This window comes from Hippoglossus hippoglossus, chromosome 14, assembly GCF_009819705.1.
Source record: "Hippoglossus hippoglossus isolate fHipHip1 chromosome 14, fHipHip1.pri, whole genome shotgun sequence".
Taxonomy (NCBI): Eukaryota; Metazoa; Chordata; class Actinopteri; order Pleuronectiformes; family Pleuronectidae; genus Hippoglossus; species Hippoglossus hippoglossus.
The window spans coordinates 21770172-21785463 of NC_047164.1; the positions used below are offsets into that span (position 1 = coordinate 21770172).

Here is a 15292-nt window from a genome sequence, read left to right on the forward strand (position 1 = left end):
AGGAGGGGAGGGCTATGATGTGCTGACGTGTTGCCTTCACGGTCTCCTTCCAAAACTTCCTGCTGCTATAGTTGCTATTTTTTGTTCCAGTTACAATATGCAGGTAGAGGTGGTTTGTTTATATACTTATACATAATACATGGCCGCCTCGTCCTAATTGTTACTGAGAGCACGTGAAAGCAGCACACGCAGGATTAAGCACAGACTGTGCATGTAAGGTGTTACAGTTTTTTTTTTCAATTGCTATCAAACAATAGTGAAGCCACTTTTTCAAAACTCTTAAGCAATATTGTCAGCGAATGTTACTTATACACATTTTGATACCTTTAATATTTAGTATGACAAAATATGTGCCTAAACTAAATGAACAGAAGGTCGACCTGAGCAGACTTTAGATTAGTTATTTTATGTTAAATTATTATATTATATTACATTTCATATTTATGTTTTGTGTTTGGAGTTGTCATCCTGTCTCTGGTGTTTGCTTAACAACCACAGTCTGTATCTTATGATGATAATGGACATTAAAGGTTCTGTGTGTAGAATTTAGGGACATCTAGTGGTGAAGTTTCATGTTGCAACTGAATACCCCTCACCTCAACTCACCCTCCCCTTCCAAACAGGAAAGAGAACCTGTGGTAGACTTCAGTTGTCATAAAAACTCAAAAGGTGTTTAGTTTGTCCAATTTGGGCTACTGTCAAAAACATGGCAGCCTCCGTAGAGAGGCCCCGCTCCTGATGTAAATATTAAGTATTAAAATATAAAGGGCACATTCTAGGGTACTAGAATGAACTTCACTAGGATTATTTCATATTCAATTTCTGCCAATAGATCTGTTCAACTACATCTTACACAATGAACCTTTACCTTGTAGTGTATTGTAATTTGTAGTGATGTAGACTGCTATCTGTCACATGCCTAATGAAAATTCAGCCATATAATCAGATATCTGTGCAGAAGATTTTTCTTCATCAACTAGCAACAAGCATATTGGCCAAACAATTAAAGGAATAGTTCACCAAAAAATGAAAAGTCACTTGTTATCTACTCCCCACTATGCCGATGGAGGAGTGGGTGAAGTGTTTGAGTCCACAAAACACTTTTGGAGTTTCAGGGCTAAACAGCGTTGCAGCCAAATCCATATAATTAAAGTAACTGGTGACTCCTTCTAAAAAATGTAAGACGGCTCTTTCATCCGTGTCCATAAGCCCTGAAATTCAAATTCGACTCGAAACGGTGTCATTCACACTGTGTTTGACTCATCCATGAGTTCATGGTTTTTGGAAAGTTTGGTCATTGAATGCATTTTGTGCTAAAGCAATGAAAAATGGCCCACATAACCTTCTGTTTCATTGACTGTGTGAAGACAACGTGACTTCAGTTTTGACCAATGCATGTTAGCGATCGAAAAATAGGACACAGTAAGTATGCGGACTGTACAGTCGTCATTAGTGGAGCTGCAAAGTAATTACTCCCAAAAGCATACCCTACTTTCTGCTGGGAATTAAATTTGTATAGTTTGAGGTTGAAATTTATAGCAAAACATCTGTTAACATTGTCCTCTTACTATCCAGCTGCTTATTGGCCCCTGTTGTCTCCTACCGTGCATGGCAGTTTCCTTACCCTGCATGCTGGCATAGATGGAAGCAGGCTTTTGTTTATGCTTCTCTGTGTGTGTGTGTGTGTGTGTGTGTGTGTGTGTGTGTGTGTGTCTTGATTATTACAAGAGCATTTTTCAACCTTTTTACCAAATTCCTTGTAAATAATGAATGGGTCTTAATGAAAAAGCAGGCATACTTAGGAGGCTGATATCTAGAGTGAGTGTGTGAAATTTGGTGCAGCTTGATTGAAAGTAAAGGGACTGTTGGATCTTGGTGGAGGCATGAGCTCTGAGTGCCATTATAGTTTATAAATGTTTTCATTCCGTGTTGCAGTTCACAGTAAAGGAAAATGACTGGTAGAGACTTACTGCAATGCAACAACAAATTTATAATTTTATTTTAAAATGAATGAATATGCAAAAGTGAATAATCACTGAGGAAAATAGTTTCTAGTCCTGTTTCTTCAGGTGGAAAATGGCAGCAGAGTTTGTCTGATCTGGCTAAAAAGCCTTGGATTCCAGTGAGGAATGGTGGACTCAGCAGTGACTGGAGACAAGTAGTGTCAGAGGAGATGTTGGAGCTGACACTGCTGCATGTGAGAGAATGTTTGACTATCCTGATACAGTAAATCTGTTCACCATGAAGAGACTACAGCCAGACTCATTCCACAGATACTCCCTTCTCTCTCTAAGCAGTACCCAAGGTTGGGTTATAGATAAAGGGCCAACCAACAGTACATTGTATCATCTACGCTCATGGACTTTCATACCTAATTCAGATGCCCAGACAGAGAGGACCCAAATCCAACTCATTTGCGTATTACATCAGTGGCTAGACGTAAAGGTTAGGTATGCATGCTTTCATGGATGTGCTGTTAGAATGGGTGATGCAAGTAGAGTGAGATATATGGGGATGCTGTGGGAGACATCTTCAGACTTGGGGGTGACAATTGCTCATGTTACTCTGTTAGCGTTTGTATATTGTTTCACCTTCTGGTCTCCTTAAGACATCAGCTGCTGCCTGAGTACTCCTTTCACCAGCTTCGAGAAAACTTCCATCACACTGCAGAGTTGGCTGCTTCGCTGGTTCACCAGGAGACTCATCAGGAGGAGTAAGAAGAGGAGGCAGAAATGAAACAAGTCTTTTTTAAGGCTGGATGTTGGCTGCTGTGCTGGTGCAGTCTTGCTTTTGGTCAAAACCTCCTGGACGACAGTGACAGCAAGAGCTTCATCAGCTGGAGTCACAAGAGGTCGAGGAGATGGCACCACGGCAGTGAATGGTTCAGTCCAATCAATATTTGCTCTGATCCTCCCTTAGCCTTTAAAATAGCACCCGTTCTCTGCAGTACACATCCACAATCTGTCTTTGGATTGTTACAAGCATCTCAGAAAAGTTGGCTCAGAAGTTCTGTGGCTTTAATCTAGACTCCATGGTGATGAGATCAGGGCTCTGCAGTGGCCCAACTACCTGCAGCAGGACTTTCTCTCCTTATTGTGTCCTAAGACAGTTCTGTCTGTGTGTTTGGGCTCCTTGTCCTGCTGCAGAACAAATTTGGGACTAATCAGGTGCATCCATGATGTGATTGTGATGAATAAGAATCACAACAAACCTGTGATACAGTGCTGTATGTGTTGGCATGTTTGCATTGTAGTGTATTCTTGTTGGAATAAGTCTCTATAGGACAGGACCCACATTAGCTTCTCTGCATGTGATATCCACAAAATCTCTCTCTGCAGTTGTTTCTGACTCCAGATCTTCCCCTGGTGACTCAACTTATTATTCCACTCACAATGAGTCTGGTTCTGTCTGAGGTTTCTTCCTGTTTTTTTTTTTTCTTCTTCTCTCCACTGTTGTTAAGTGCTTAAGCGGAAACACATTAGCTTCTCTCCGTGTTGGTTCATGTTGTTGGATTTATATTCTCTTGGTTGTATTTTGACTGTCAGTACAATGCATGTGGAAGCAATTAAAACACAATTTTCACTGGAAAGTAGATACAAATTGTACTATGTATTTGATGCTATAGTGAGAGCATATTTTGTCTTGGCAGGCTGTGAAAAATCCCTCTGGCTGGTGTTTATTATTCTATTTCGGTATTGTGCTTTCTGAATGTTGGTGATGGTATAGTAATTAATAAATGCTTATTGGTATCACACTTTCTAGCCCAGTAAATCTGAATTTATAACTGATAAGTCAGTATTAATGGATTTAATCATCAAGTCGGCTGCTGTAAGATTTTAAATAGACTTTGGGTCAGACAGTCCCTTTTCAGACACCAGTCAGAGTTTTCAGTCTGGAAACCCAAGAGTTCTTCTTGACTGCTTATAATCTAGAGCATTATTAGGTGATTTAAGAAGAGAATGCTATTTTGTTACAAGGTGGTAACATGAAAGTTATTTAGGAGATATTATTTGTTTCAGCATAATGTCAGAATGCAATTAAAATGTTTATGTTTAATGTTTAATAACACCAATATAATCCATGGAGGAACTGGTTGCATAACTTTCAACCAGTTTTAAGTTTAAATGAGATTTATTAATTCAGCTTTATAAAGGAAAGTTTAACTAAAACTACCACCTCCTCCTCTGAGTAGTCAAACTTTTTCATTCGAGTCCTTATTTCTGTTGATTGATGTAGTGTGTATGTTTTTGTACTATTCAAGTGTCGGCCTTTAGTGCTTTTCAGAAACATGATTTCACAGTTAAAAATGAAATCAAAATTAAATGTTTTATTATACACAAGTGTAGTGCTAAAAAAAGCAAATGCAAAATAAAAAAACAATTAAGTCAATCTAAACAATCAGCATAAAAAGTTAAGACAAAGATTGATCATTTAAAAGTGCATTCAAACCAAACCCATATTGATAATCTCAAAGCAAATATGGGTTGATCAGGTTGATTAGATTGAGCGTGTTAGCAACTGTAAGTGCTTTGCAGTGTTTCAGCAGGACTCAGCCTAGGAGCTGGTTGTGACTGGTCTGACAATCACTGAGCTGCCAGTGAACTTTGTAGGGAAGAACTCGTTCATGAAACTATTCTTCAGTCGGTGCAGGAAGTGGACGTATCTCACCCCAGGTCCATAGTTGCAGAACACATGCGACACCTGCAGGCCAACACAGAGAAATGCAATGATTGACCTGAATGCGAGCGGATGTTTCTGCAGAGGACTGTGCCACTCACCTCTTTCCAGGTGTGGGAGTATGTGCTGAGGTCTTCAGTGGGGTTGACTGAGTGCTCTGAGATCACTGTGCTTTTGTCTGCACCCAGTAGCTTCACATGCAGCTGGTAGATGAACTTATGCACCTGACTCTCCTCATAGCTGAAAGTAACACATCATTTCATTGGGAGGCTCTTTCAAGACAGATGGCAGCACAGCAAATGCTTACAATTTTTTTCATTTCCAGTTTACTCCATGAAAGAGTCTTGAGCTGAAACTAATTGATAATTATATTGATAAACCTGCTATTTTTTCAATCAAGCAATTGTTTCTTTAGTGTATGAAATGCCAGAAAATATCAATTTGTCATTGAAAAATTACTGAAATCGTTATTTAATCATCATTACTATTTATTCTAATTTCAATTGACTAATGGACTACCTTGTCTCAGCTGTGCTAACTTCAAAGAGGCATCTTGAAAGACCTGTGTGGTTTGATATCAAGACCGATAAATGCTTGACTCTTACTCGTTAGAGTGACCTGATAGTCTTTCAGTCAGAGAACAGCAGATATGCTGAACATGCAAATACATATAATTGTGTGTGTGCGTGTGTGTGTGTTCAGCCATGTCTAGTTTGCTCCCACAGAGAACAGTTACATGAAGTTATTATTATATCTGCTCATGTTTGGATTCCCCTTACAACTACTAACGACATGTTTTAGTCCCATTAGATTATATACAACTTTACTGATCACTAACACTTTGATTCTGTCTACGGGGATTTGTGCTTCGATGCTAAGCTAAAATAGTTAAATAATCCAGGGCAAGTTCTTTTTCTCCAAGAAATTCCAAATGCACAGACCTTGGCAGAGTATGGTGTCACCTAAGTGTGTGCCAATCATGCTGACAGTGACAATGAATCATACACTGTCTATTATGAAAACAGGGCGGTGGTGCTCATCAACTCACCAGTCTTGGATGACTATTTCAGGCTGAAATGTATCCAGCAGCTCTTCCCACAGTCCCTCTGCCTTCAAGTCCACAACCTGCTCCATGGAGAACCAGCTGAGGACAACAGAGCAGACATGAGTCAAAAATACTAATGCAGTACCCATTGTAAACCTGCCCATTTGGAATGGGCCGATTTCTTGTCTTGTATTTATGCTCCGGAGTTACTTTAGAATTGTTCCTTGATGTTAGTGAGTCACTTTTTATTCTTTGTGTGTGGGACGTTGTGTACAGATGTTTTTATAAACGGTCTATGGAGCAGAGGGAAGTTTGAAAACTTTGTGTTCATCCTACCTGGTTTATCTCCAATGAAGATTTTATAGTCAATAGTTTTAGTTAAGTATGTTTGAATGATTGATTGAACTGGTCTTATTTTTTTCATACATTGCATGTCAGCTATTTCAGAGATCTGATAAGGAAGTGACACAATCTTCAGACCCAAGTTCAAAGCCTTTCAAAATAAAAGCTCTGTAATTCAGCTCAATATAAAGAATTGCAGCAACAAAAACAACATTCTGCTTTGACTTTGAATGCAAATTGCTAGAGAGGAATTGAGTCTATGAATTTTGTTGCGACGACAGAGATCAGCCACTAAGATTGTCTGTCAGTCCGTTATGGTGAAATATCATTGAAATGATCTGGTGGGACAGATATTAATGGCCGCAGGCTGCCAGCTACTGACCACTGCTGTAGTTTATCTGAGGACATAGCAGAGGACATGTTCAACTATGTCCCGACTGCCTGCTACAGGGCGCCGGTCGACTATTTTTTTAAGTTTTATTAATATTCAAGATATGGACTGTCCAAATTACACCAAATGTGACACTGTACTTCCCTGGGCCACTAAGAATACACATGCCAAGTGTGAGGCCAATAAGATAAACGGTGATTGCGATATGTGTATCAGATACAGACAGACGTTTGTGGAATTAATATAGACATGCAAGTTTTTTGAAAATGCTCATTGGTAATCACTGTAATAACCAATAGTATGGTTAACATCCGACCCACCTGTGTTGAGGCAACTGACAGATCATGGCACCTTGTGGGATGCCACTGGTATCATAGGGGAGGATCTCGACAGACGTGGTCCAGCCGGTGAAGTCACCTAAGATTTAAGAGATGAACTCAGCAAAACTTCATTCATTCTCTTTACTTTCAATTTGCTGCGTAACGTGCTGATCAGCTGTTTCTCTCACCGTCAAGTTGAAAACGTGGAGGTCCATGCATTGGCACATCATGCAGCTCAGGCTCAGGTGGAGGAGCGTCTTTACTCAAACCTGTGTCAGGATTAAGACAAAGGGACAGTTGTAAAAAGGGGCCACACCTACTAAAGCCGCAGTAATCACACCATACATATCACAAAGCCAAAGAATATATCTTTCAGACAGGGTCAGTGGGTGTGCCCCTGTTTCAAAAACACACACTTTAAGAATTAGTCAGCAGCTCATAAATCTCACATACTGTATGCCCTTTGAGACTTAAGAGATTATTTTTCTTTCTCTAAGCAAACACACTGATCATTTTAGTTTAAACATGACAGCTTTACAATGCATTGACCTCGTTCACCGGTTCCTTCCCACGCAAGAAACAATAGTTTAGTGTTCAATGAACGTAGCTTTCCGAATTTCTTCTTGGTGATAAATGTTGCTGCAATTCCTCATTATAAACTGGACTGGACCAATCTATAACATCTTCTTTAAAAATAAGATACTCGTATAATTATATCTTTAATAAGAGAATTAAGAAAATAAAACAATCCAACAATTACCTTTATTTTCTATCCACACAGCTCATAGAGACTATCACCCGGTCACTTTCTTCCTATTTCAATTGTAGATATTTGGAATTTTGTGAAAATTTTACCAGTGACGATTCTTCATAAAACAAAAACCTTGTTGAGCAGAGACATGCAGTTATTTTTTGTTTGATCTCAGCAGAAGAGATCACAAAAACCTTGGTTAAAAAAAAAAACTGCGTATCTCTATGCAACAATGGGTCAGAGGAAAATTCATCACTTGTGAGAAGTCAACCAACTCTTTTTATTGTGAAAAACGAGTGACCTTATTGATATAGTGCATATATGACACGTGATATGCCGTATAATAAGGACTAATTCATGTTTTTCTGTGCCTCTATGAAGCTGTTTGTTTTTGTGGTTTACACAAATGAATGTTCTGTTATATTGATTAAACAACAAGCAGACATTGACTAGTATCCCCTTTGGTGTAAGTACTACTGGAACAGATGAGGCTGCATTAAACCAATCATCAGTGCAGATGCTGCAGTGATAAGTAGAATAATAATAAAAACCAAACCAAGAGGAGCAGTGAGGAGGATTAACACAGCTCTGGAGCACTCTTTCTTCACACCCTTAGTCAGATTACACACGGCAGTTTGACAGATGTTCACGAGGACGTGTGTGCCTTATTGGCTCAATATGTCCACGTGTTACTAAAGAGGAGCAGCAGCACTGACAGTGAACTCAGCACCAGCACTGAAACCACCTCTGGATCACTTTATATCTGAACTGAATCAGAACAAAACTTTGGGAAAGAGACTCCCAAGGTTTTCCACTCAACGTAGAACCGATGCGGAACCTGAGCGGAAACGCTAATACCCAAATTAGAGTATTACACGCTCCTATCAGCACAGTGTTGATCAGCACTGAAGAGGAAAGCAGCAGCAGAAGCAGAAGCAGAAGAGTCGTGGTACCGAGAGGAGCAGGGTTCTTCAGTAAGTTTCTCCCCAGCGGCTTCGCCTCGTAGACGGACTTCCAGTCCAGGCTGTCGGGCAGCGGAGCTCCCTGCAGGCTCCACTCGGCCTCACACTTCTTCTTCCACTCATCGGCAGACATGTTGAGACCAGATGTTGTGTAATATCACACTAACACAGCCAGGAACTGTACACGGGTTTTTATTATGCGGTGTGTTGTGCGCCACACCCCTGTGTGTTGTAATGGAAGCAGCGGCCTCCTGCTCTCTTAAAGCCACAGCGTTTAATACTGTGCCCAACACAGGTCACACACTGACAGCATCTCCCTGTCCGTCTGTGTTCAGGAGGAAGTGTGTGGCTATATACAGCTGGTAAAAGAAGTATTGAACACGTCACCATTTTTCTCAGTAAATATATTTCTAAAGGTGCTATTGACATGACATTTTCACCAGATGTCGGTAACAACCATACAGTAATCCATACATACAAAGAAAACCAAACAAATAAGTTCAATAATTAAGTTATGTGTAATAAAATGGAATGACACAGGGAAAAAGTATTGAACACGCTTACTGAAATTTATTTAATACTTCGTACAAAAGCCTTTGTTGGTGATGACAGCTTCAAGACGCCTCCTGTATGGAGAAACTAGTCGCATGCATTGCTCAGGTGTGATTTTGGCCCATTCTTCCACACAAACTTCAAATCTTGAAGGTTCCGTGGGCCTCTTCTATGAACTCTGATCTTTTGTTCTTTCCACAGGTTTCCATCAGGAGCCATTCTAGCAGCTTTATTTTCTTTCTCTGAAACCAATTGAGAGTTCCCTTGGCTGTGTGTTTGGGGTCATTGTCTTGCTGAAATGTCCGCCCTCGTTTCATCTTCATCATCCTGGTAGATGGCAGCAGATTTTTATCAAGAATGTCTCGGTACATTTTTCCATTCATCCTTCCTTCAATTATATGAAGTTTGCCAGTGCCCTATGCTGAAACCCAGCCCCACACCATGATGTTCCCACCTCCACACTTCACTGTTGGTCTGGTGTTTTCCGGGTGATGTGCAGTGCCATTCAACCTCCAAACATGGTGTGTATTATGGCATCCAAAGAGTTCAATTTTGGTCTCATCTGACCAGACTATATTCTCCCAGTATTTCACAGGCTCGTCTAAATGTTGTGCAGCAAACTTTAAACGAGCTTCAACATGCTTTTTCTTCAGCAATGGAGTCTTGCGTGGTGAGCGTGCATACAGGCCACGGCGGTTGAGTGCATTACTTATTGTTTTCTTTGAAACAATTGTACCTGCTAATTCCAGGTCTTTCTGAAGCTCTCCACAAGTGGTCCCTCGGCTCTTGGACAACTCTTCCGATAATTCTTTTCACTCCTCTGTCAGAAATCTTGCGAGGAGCACCTGGTCGTGGCCGGTGTATGGTGAAATGATGTTCTTTCCACTTCCGGATTATGGCCCCAACAGTGCTCACTGGAACATTCAGAAGTTTAGAAATCCTTCTGTAACCAATGCCATCAGTATGTTTTGCAACAATAAGGTTGCGGAGGTCTGGAGCGAGCTCTTTGCTTTGACCCATCATGACATGTTTCTTGTGTGACACCTTGGGAATGAGACACCTTTTCATAGGCCATCAGGTGGGACTAAACCAGCTGGTATTCATTTGCTCTGACAAGGGGCAGGATTGCTTTCTAATTACTGATAGATTTCAGCTGGTGTCTTGGCTTTCCGGTCCTTTTTGCACCTCTCTTTCTTCACGTGTTCAATACTGTTTCCCTGTGTCATTCCATTTTATTACACATAACTTAATTTCTGAACTTATTTGTTTGGTTTTCTTTGTATGTATGGATTACTTGGGTTGTTACCGACATCTGGTGAAAATGTCATGTCAATAGCAGCTTTAGAAATATATTTACTGAGAAAAATGGTGACGTGTTCAATACTTATTTTACCCGCTGTATCTGTTAAGATTTGAAGTAATTCGAATGTAACAAAATATGAGCTCGATGGAGTGGCCAGATATAAAACCACCACAACAAACCAGATATCATTTTGGGTTAATTTATTTCTCTCTTTTTAATTTCTTTAAAGCACAATTCATTCATTTCCAGTGTATTTGCCTCCAATGGAGTTTTTTGTGGGAAAATGGAACCCACGAGACAAGTTCGGGTGTGCAGCACCTGGAAGGGAGTACTCTAAACTTCTCTCCCTGGTAGTGACAAGGACACTAGCAGAACACAAGACTAGAGAAGAATCCGTCAGGAAGGATAAGGAGAGAGTAACTGTCTGGGCCACAGTACTGTACCTCTGTGGCCACCAAATGAAAAACCATTCCCTCTTTGGGGGGTTGTCTTGCTTTTGACTCTCCATTGCACCTGTTGTCACTTCAGTTGCATCAAAGCAGGTGAAATAGATTCACAATCACTTGTGCTTCCTAAATGGACAGATTTATATCCATGAAGTTTAACTGACTTGTTTATCATCTGTTATACTGTGATGATTAAAGGTTCCTGTTGCATGTGACGATGCCACCGGGGTCTCCCACACACAGCCAGAGACTTAAATACACCAGCATGTTCTGCAGGTGTGTCAACTTTGCAGCTCAGCTAAGTGTCTCTCTCTCTCTCTCTCTCTCTCTCTCTCTATACTGTGCCAATCCCTCCTCCACAGTTCCCTTAATTTTTTGGAGCAGTGTATAATGTATACAGGGCCAGATAGATTCACTTTTGTGTCACAGATTATATTTCCTAAAATCCTAAAATGAAAAAGTAATAGTGTTAATATGAGCAAGTTATGAGTGCCATAATGAAAGAGTAGCAAACTTTGTCTATTGTTTCTTTCAAACATTCTACCATAAAGTGTTCTGAAACTTGACATACAGACAGTGGTGAAATATCTGTGTCACCTCTCAAGGACTTATAAAAAAATTATATTTCATATAAAAAAAAAGGTCTGCAGAAAAGTTTTCTGAAACTTGATATGGAAACAATTTGAGTCTCCATGAAAAAGAGGTAGGTGAAATATTTGTGTCACATCTCAAACTCTTAACAAATAATGAGTAGCATAATGAATAAGTTGCAAAATTTGCCTTTAATTTTCTCAATATTTTACAGTAAAATCTTCTGAAACTTGACATATTCCCAGTTGGGGTCACCAAGAACATGAGTGAGGTGAAATATCTGTGTCACCTCTCAAGAATTAAAAAAATTATAATATTTCATATGAGCAAGTTATGAGGGATTTAATGAAAAAGTAGCCAACTTTGCCTTTCATTTTCTCAAAACATCTACAGTAAAATCTTCTGTAATTTGACTTACCGACAGTGGGGGTCACAAGACTGAGTAGACATATCTGTGTCACCTCTCAAGGATATTTTTAAAATAATAATTAATATGAGCAAGTTAGGATATAATTAAAAAGTAGCCAACTTTGCCTTTACTTTTCTACAAATGTCTTTAGTAAAATCTTCTGAAACTTGACATACAGACAGTGGGGGTCACCACGAAGAAGACTGATATGAAATATCTGTCACCTCTCAAGTATTTTTTTTAAATAATATTTAATATGAGCTTCTTATGAGTGCCATAATGAAAAAGTAGCCAAATTTGCCTTTAACTGTCACTGATGTGAAATATCTTTGTCCCCTCTCAAGGATTTAAAAAAAAAAAATTTCATCAAAGCAAGTTATGAGTGACTTAATGAAAGAGTGGCCAACTTTGCCTTCCTCGAAACTTGACATGCAGACAGTGTTGGTAACCATGAAAAACATTTTGGTGAAATATTCGTGTCATCTCTCAAACATTTTTCAAAAACAATATTTAAGATGAGCAAGTTATGAGTGCCATTACGAAAAAGTAACAAATTTTACCTTTAATTTTGAGCTGAAATCAACTGAAAATTGACATGCAAACAGAGTTGGTCACCATGAACAAAAGTGATGTGAAATATCTGTGTCCCCTCTCAAGAATTCTATTAAAGTAATACTTAATATGAGCATGTTATGAGTGCAACAATGCAAAAGTAGCCAACTTTGCCTCTGCCAACAACATGCACGCCGATACACCATCAGCAAGGGTCACTAAACTGCCCCCTTCAACTGCCCTATATGTGAGTTCACCCTACTAACGGAAAATAACATCCTTGAACTCATTACTCAGTCCAACACCTCCACATGCCACCTGGATCCAATCCCTACAACTTTAGTTAAAGCATGTTTGCCCTCCATCATTTCTCTTATAACCTCTATTATCAACTCCTCTTTGTCTAATTGTATACTCCCTCCTTCCCTCAAAGTTGCCATAATCAAAGCAACCCTAAAATAACCTGAACTAGATTCCAATGACCAAAACAACTTGTGGCGCATATCCAAACTACCATTTATCTCTAAAATCCATGAGAAAGTAGTCACATTTCAACTCCAAAACTACAACAATAACCACTTTGAGAAATTCCCACCAGGCATCCGCACCAAACAGCACAGAAACTGGACACAGTTCGTACAAATTAAGAATTATCGATCAGAAAGCTCCATAGTTCCCCACAAATTTCTGCAAGGTTCAGCGTTGGGCCCCCTCTTGTTTATCATTTCATATCTCCTCCCTCTTGGCAACATCCCCCGCCATTATGGCATCTATTTTCATTCCTAAGCAGATGATACGTACCCTAATGTGTCCACTAAGCCAACCTCGACCCCCAAATACCCTCACTGCTTGTCTCAAGGACTTACAGACATGGATGCCAAACAAAAATGAGCTACTCATCATTGGGTCCAAATCCATCAACTTCAAAATCCTTCTGTTAACCTTTAAAGCCATTCATACTTTATCACCTGGTTACCTCACAGACCTCCTACACACTTACACTCCCCTTCTATATGGTCCTCATCAGCAAATCTACTGAGGGTACAAACTGTTAACCTCAGCACAATAGGTGCCAGGGCCTTCTCTCATGCTGCACCCAAACTCGGAAACTCCATTCCCCACCACATCCGCATACTGGACTCCATTACAAAATTTAAAACTGCTCTCAAAACCCATCTGTTTAAACTAACGTACTCACTCTAAATCCTTTTTATTGCCCCTTATCTATATTTCTGTTACAACAAATTGATTTTCAAGTTCTGCTTTTTGCACTGTTGATGGAAATTGTGTTTTATTACTTTTGCTGTTGATTTTATGTTTTATGATGATTATATGATTTATTGCTGTTGGTTTTATTGTCTGATTTTAGGTGACCTTGAGTTTCATGAAAGGCCATTAAATAACATATATTATTATTATTATTATTATTATTATTATTATTATTATTATTATTATTATTATTATAACTGGCAAAGAGATTGGAGGAGAAGAAAAGAAGATTACCTTGTTTAGTCTCAACGTTTTTTGATCTGTATTCTAGTCTCAGCCCACAGGGCCACTACTGAAGCCTGGATTTGATCAAAATTCAAGATACAGGTCAATTGGACAACTGGTTCAATAAAAAAATGGGATGGGATCTAAGTGACAGTGGGAAAGGCAACTACCAGACAGGAAAACTGTTATCAGTCTGTTGGTCATTAACCAACCGTGCAGCAGTTTCTGCGTCGTAAGAACATGTGTCTTTATTTGGACATAACTGTCAGTGGTTTGCAACATGTTGCATTTGCAATGTGCAGATGCACAGTGCACCATGGGTATAACTGAATTCAACAAATTGCTTTTTTCCTCTCTAAAAATGACAAAACAAATGTCAAAAGTCATACTAACAAGTTAAAAGCATTTCATTGTCATTAAAGTATCAACATGTCTGAACATGACTAAATACAACAACCAGGCTGAATAAGATCCAAAACCAGTCAGACATCAAACGGTTTATTTCTATCTAAACATACTTCTGATCTAATACTTTGGTGCATTTGGAAGAAAACCTGAAAATAACTTAATTTATTGAGATAAACTTTGAACTTCAGCTCCAGATATAATGAGTCAAGCTTTTACATGTTTACATTAGATTACATGTCTAGACCATAGAATGTATATAAATGTCTGGACGTTTACTAAGCACAGTTGCAAGTTTTATGTCCCAGGAGAAAGGCTTCACCTTTTACTGATTCCTGGTGGCATTGACTCTTAAACTATTCTCTTTCCTATCATTCCGAAAGGTCAAAGGTCAAACTAAGCTGCTGATCTCATGCTGCTACAGATTCGGTGTTTTGCACATTAAGTTACGTTTTGTAAGTCAGTAACAAGTTATCAACAACTGTAAAAATGCATCACCCTGAGGAATGAGGAAACATGCAATTTACAAACATTCCCAAAAGAAAAGTTTATCACTAATGAACCTGTTAATCTACATAAATGAATTGCTAGTTTTGTTCATCTGAAAATGACATTGTTACAAAAATGAAAGTGCAGTAGTAATATATTTTAACTTGTGTATGTACACAGTATTTGACACAATGGCTTCATGTTAAATACTTATTTTGCTTTTAGTGTTGACAATGTCACCCTCTTTCTTTTGACACACATATCTATTTATTATGTCTTGTGGTTGTGGAAAGTCAGATTTCCGTGAGTAATATGTTCCTTTAAGAATTGGAAACATGTAGATGTATGTAGATGTATCAGTGGTGTTGTTGCAGATTATTTTACTGCCCTGACTGACTGTGACAGTGTAGATATCTTGTTTGTGAGTGGCATTCATGTGAATGTGATCTGCACTGGTTTGATTGTCGAGCAGAACATGGGATGAAGGGCAGCGGCGACATGCACAGCAAATACTTTTCAAATGTCTCCATCTTGTGGATGGAAGATGCACTCAGAAGGAAACT

The 15292-nt window shown here is 39.2% G+C and overlaps 1 protein-coding gene across 1 annotated transcript; it reads right to left on the minus strand.

The window, feature by feature from the left end:
• Nucleotides 1-4244: 4244 nt before the first annotated feature.
• nccrp1 (P1, F-box associated domain containing) lies at nt 4245-8722 on the minus strand. The gene is made up of 6 exons (XM_034607395.1): nt 8480-8722; nt 6964-7044; nt 6776-6872; nt 5726-5821; nt 4779-4917; nt 4245-4701 (listed from the first exon to the last, which is right to left on the minus strand). The coding sequence occupies exons 1-6, from the start codon at nt 8619-8621 to the stop codon at nt 4555-4557; spliced, it is 702 nt and encodes a 233-aa protein (XP_034463286.1). The 5' UTR covers nt 8622-8722; the 3' UTR covers nt 4245-4554.
• Between the last annotated feature and the right edge of the window lie 6570 nt (nt 8723-15292).

Bases quoted from the DNA above. Each gene is read 5' to 3' on its own strand.
- nccrp1 (XM_034607395.1), bottom strand. From the start codon at position 8,621: ATGTCTGCCGATGAGTGGAAGAAGAAGTGTGAGGCCGAGTGGAGCCTG. The intron at 4,918-5,725 runs GTGAGTTGATGA...TGTTACTTTCAG, and splicing joins GAAATAGTCATCCAAGACTG to CTATGAGGAGAGTCAGGTGC. The intron at 4,702-4,778 runs GTGAGTGGCACA...GTTGGCCTGCAG, and splicing joins ACTCCCACACCTGGAAAGAG to GTGTCGCATGTGTTCTGCAA.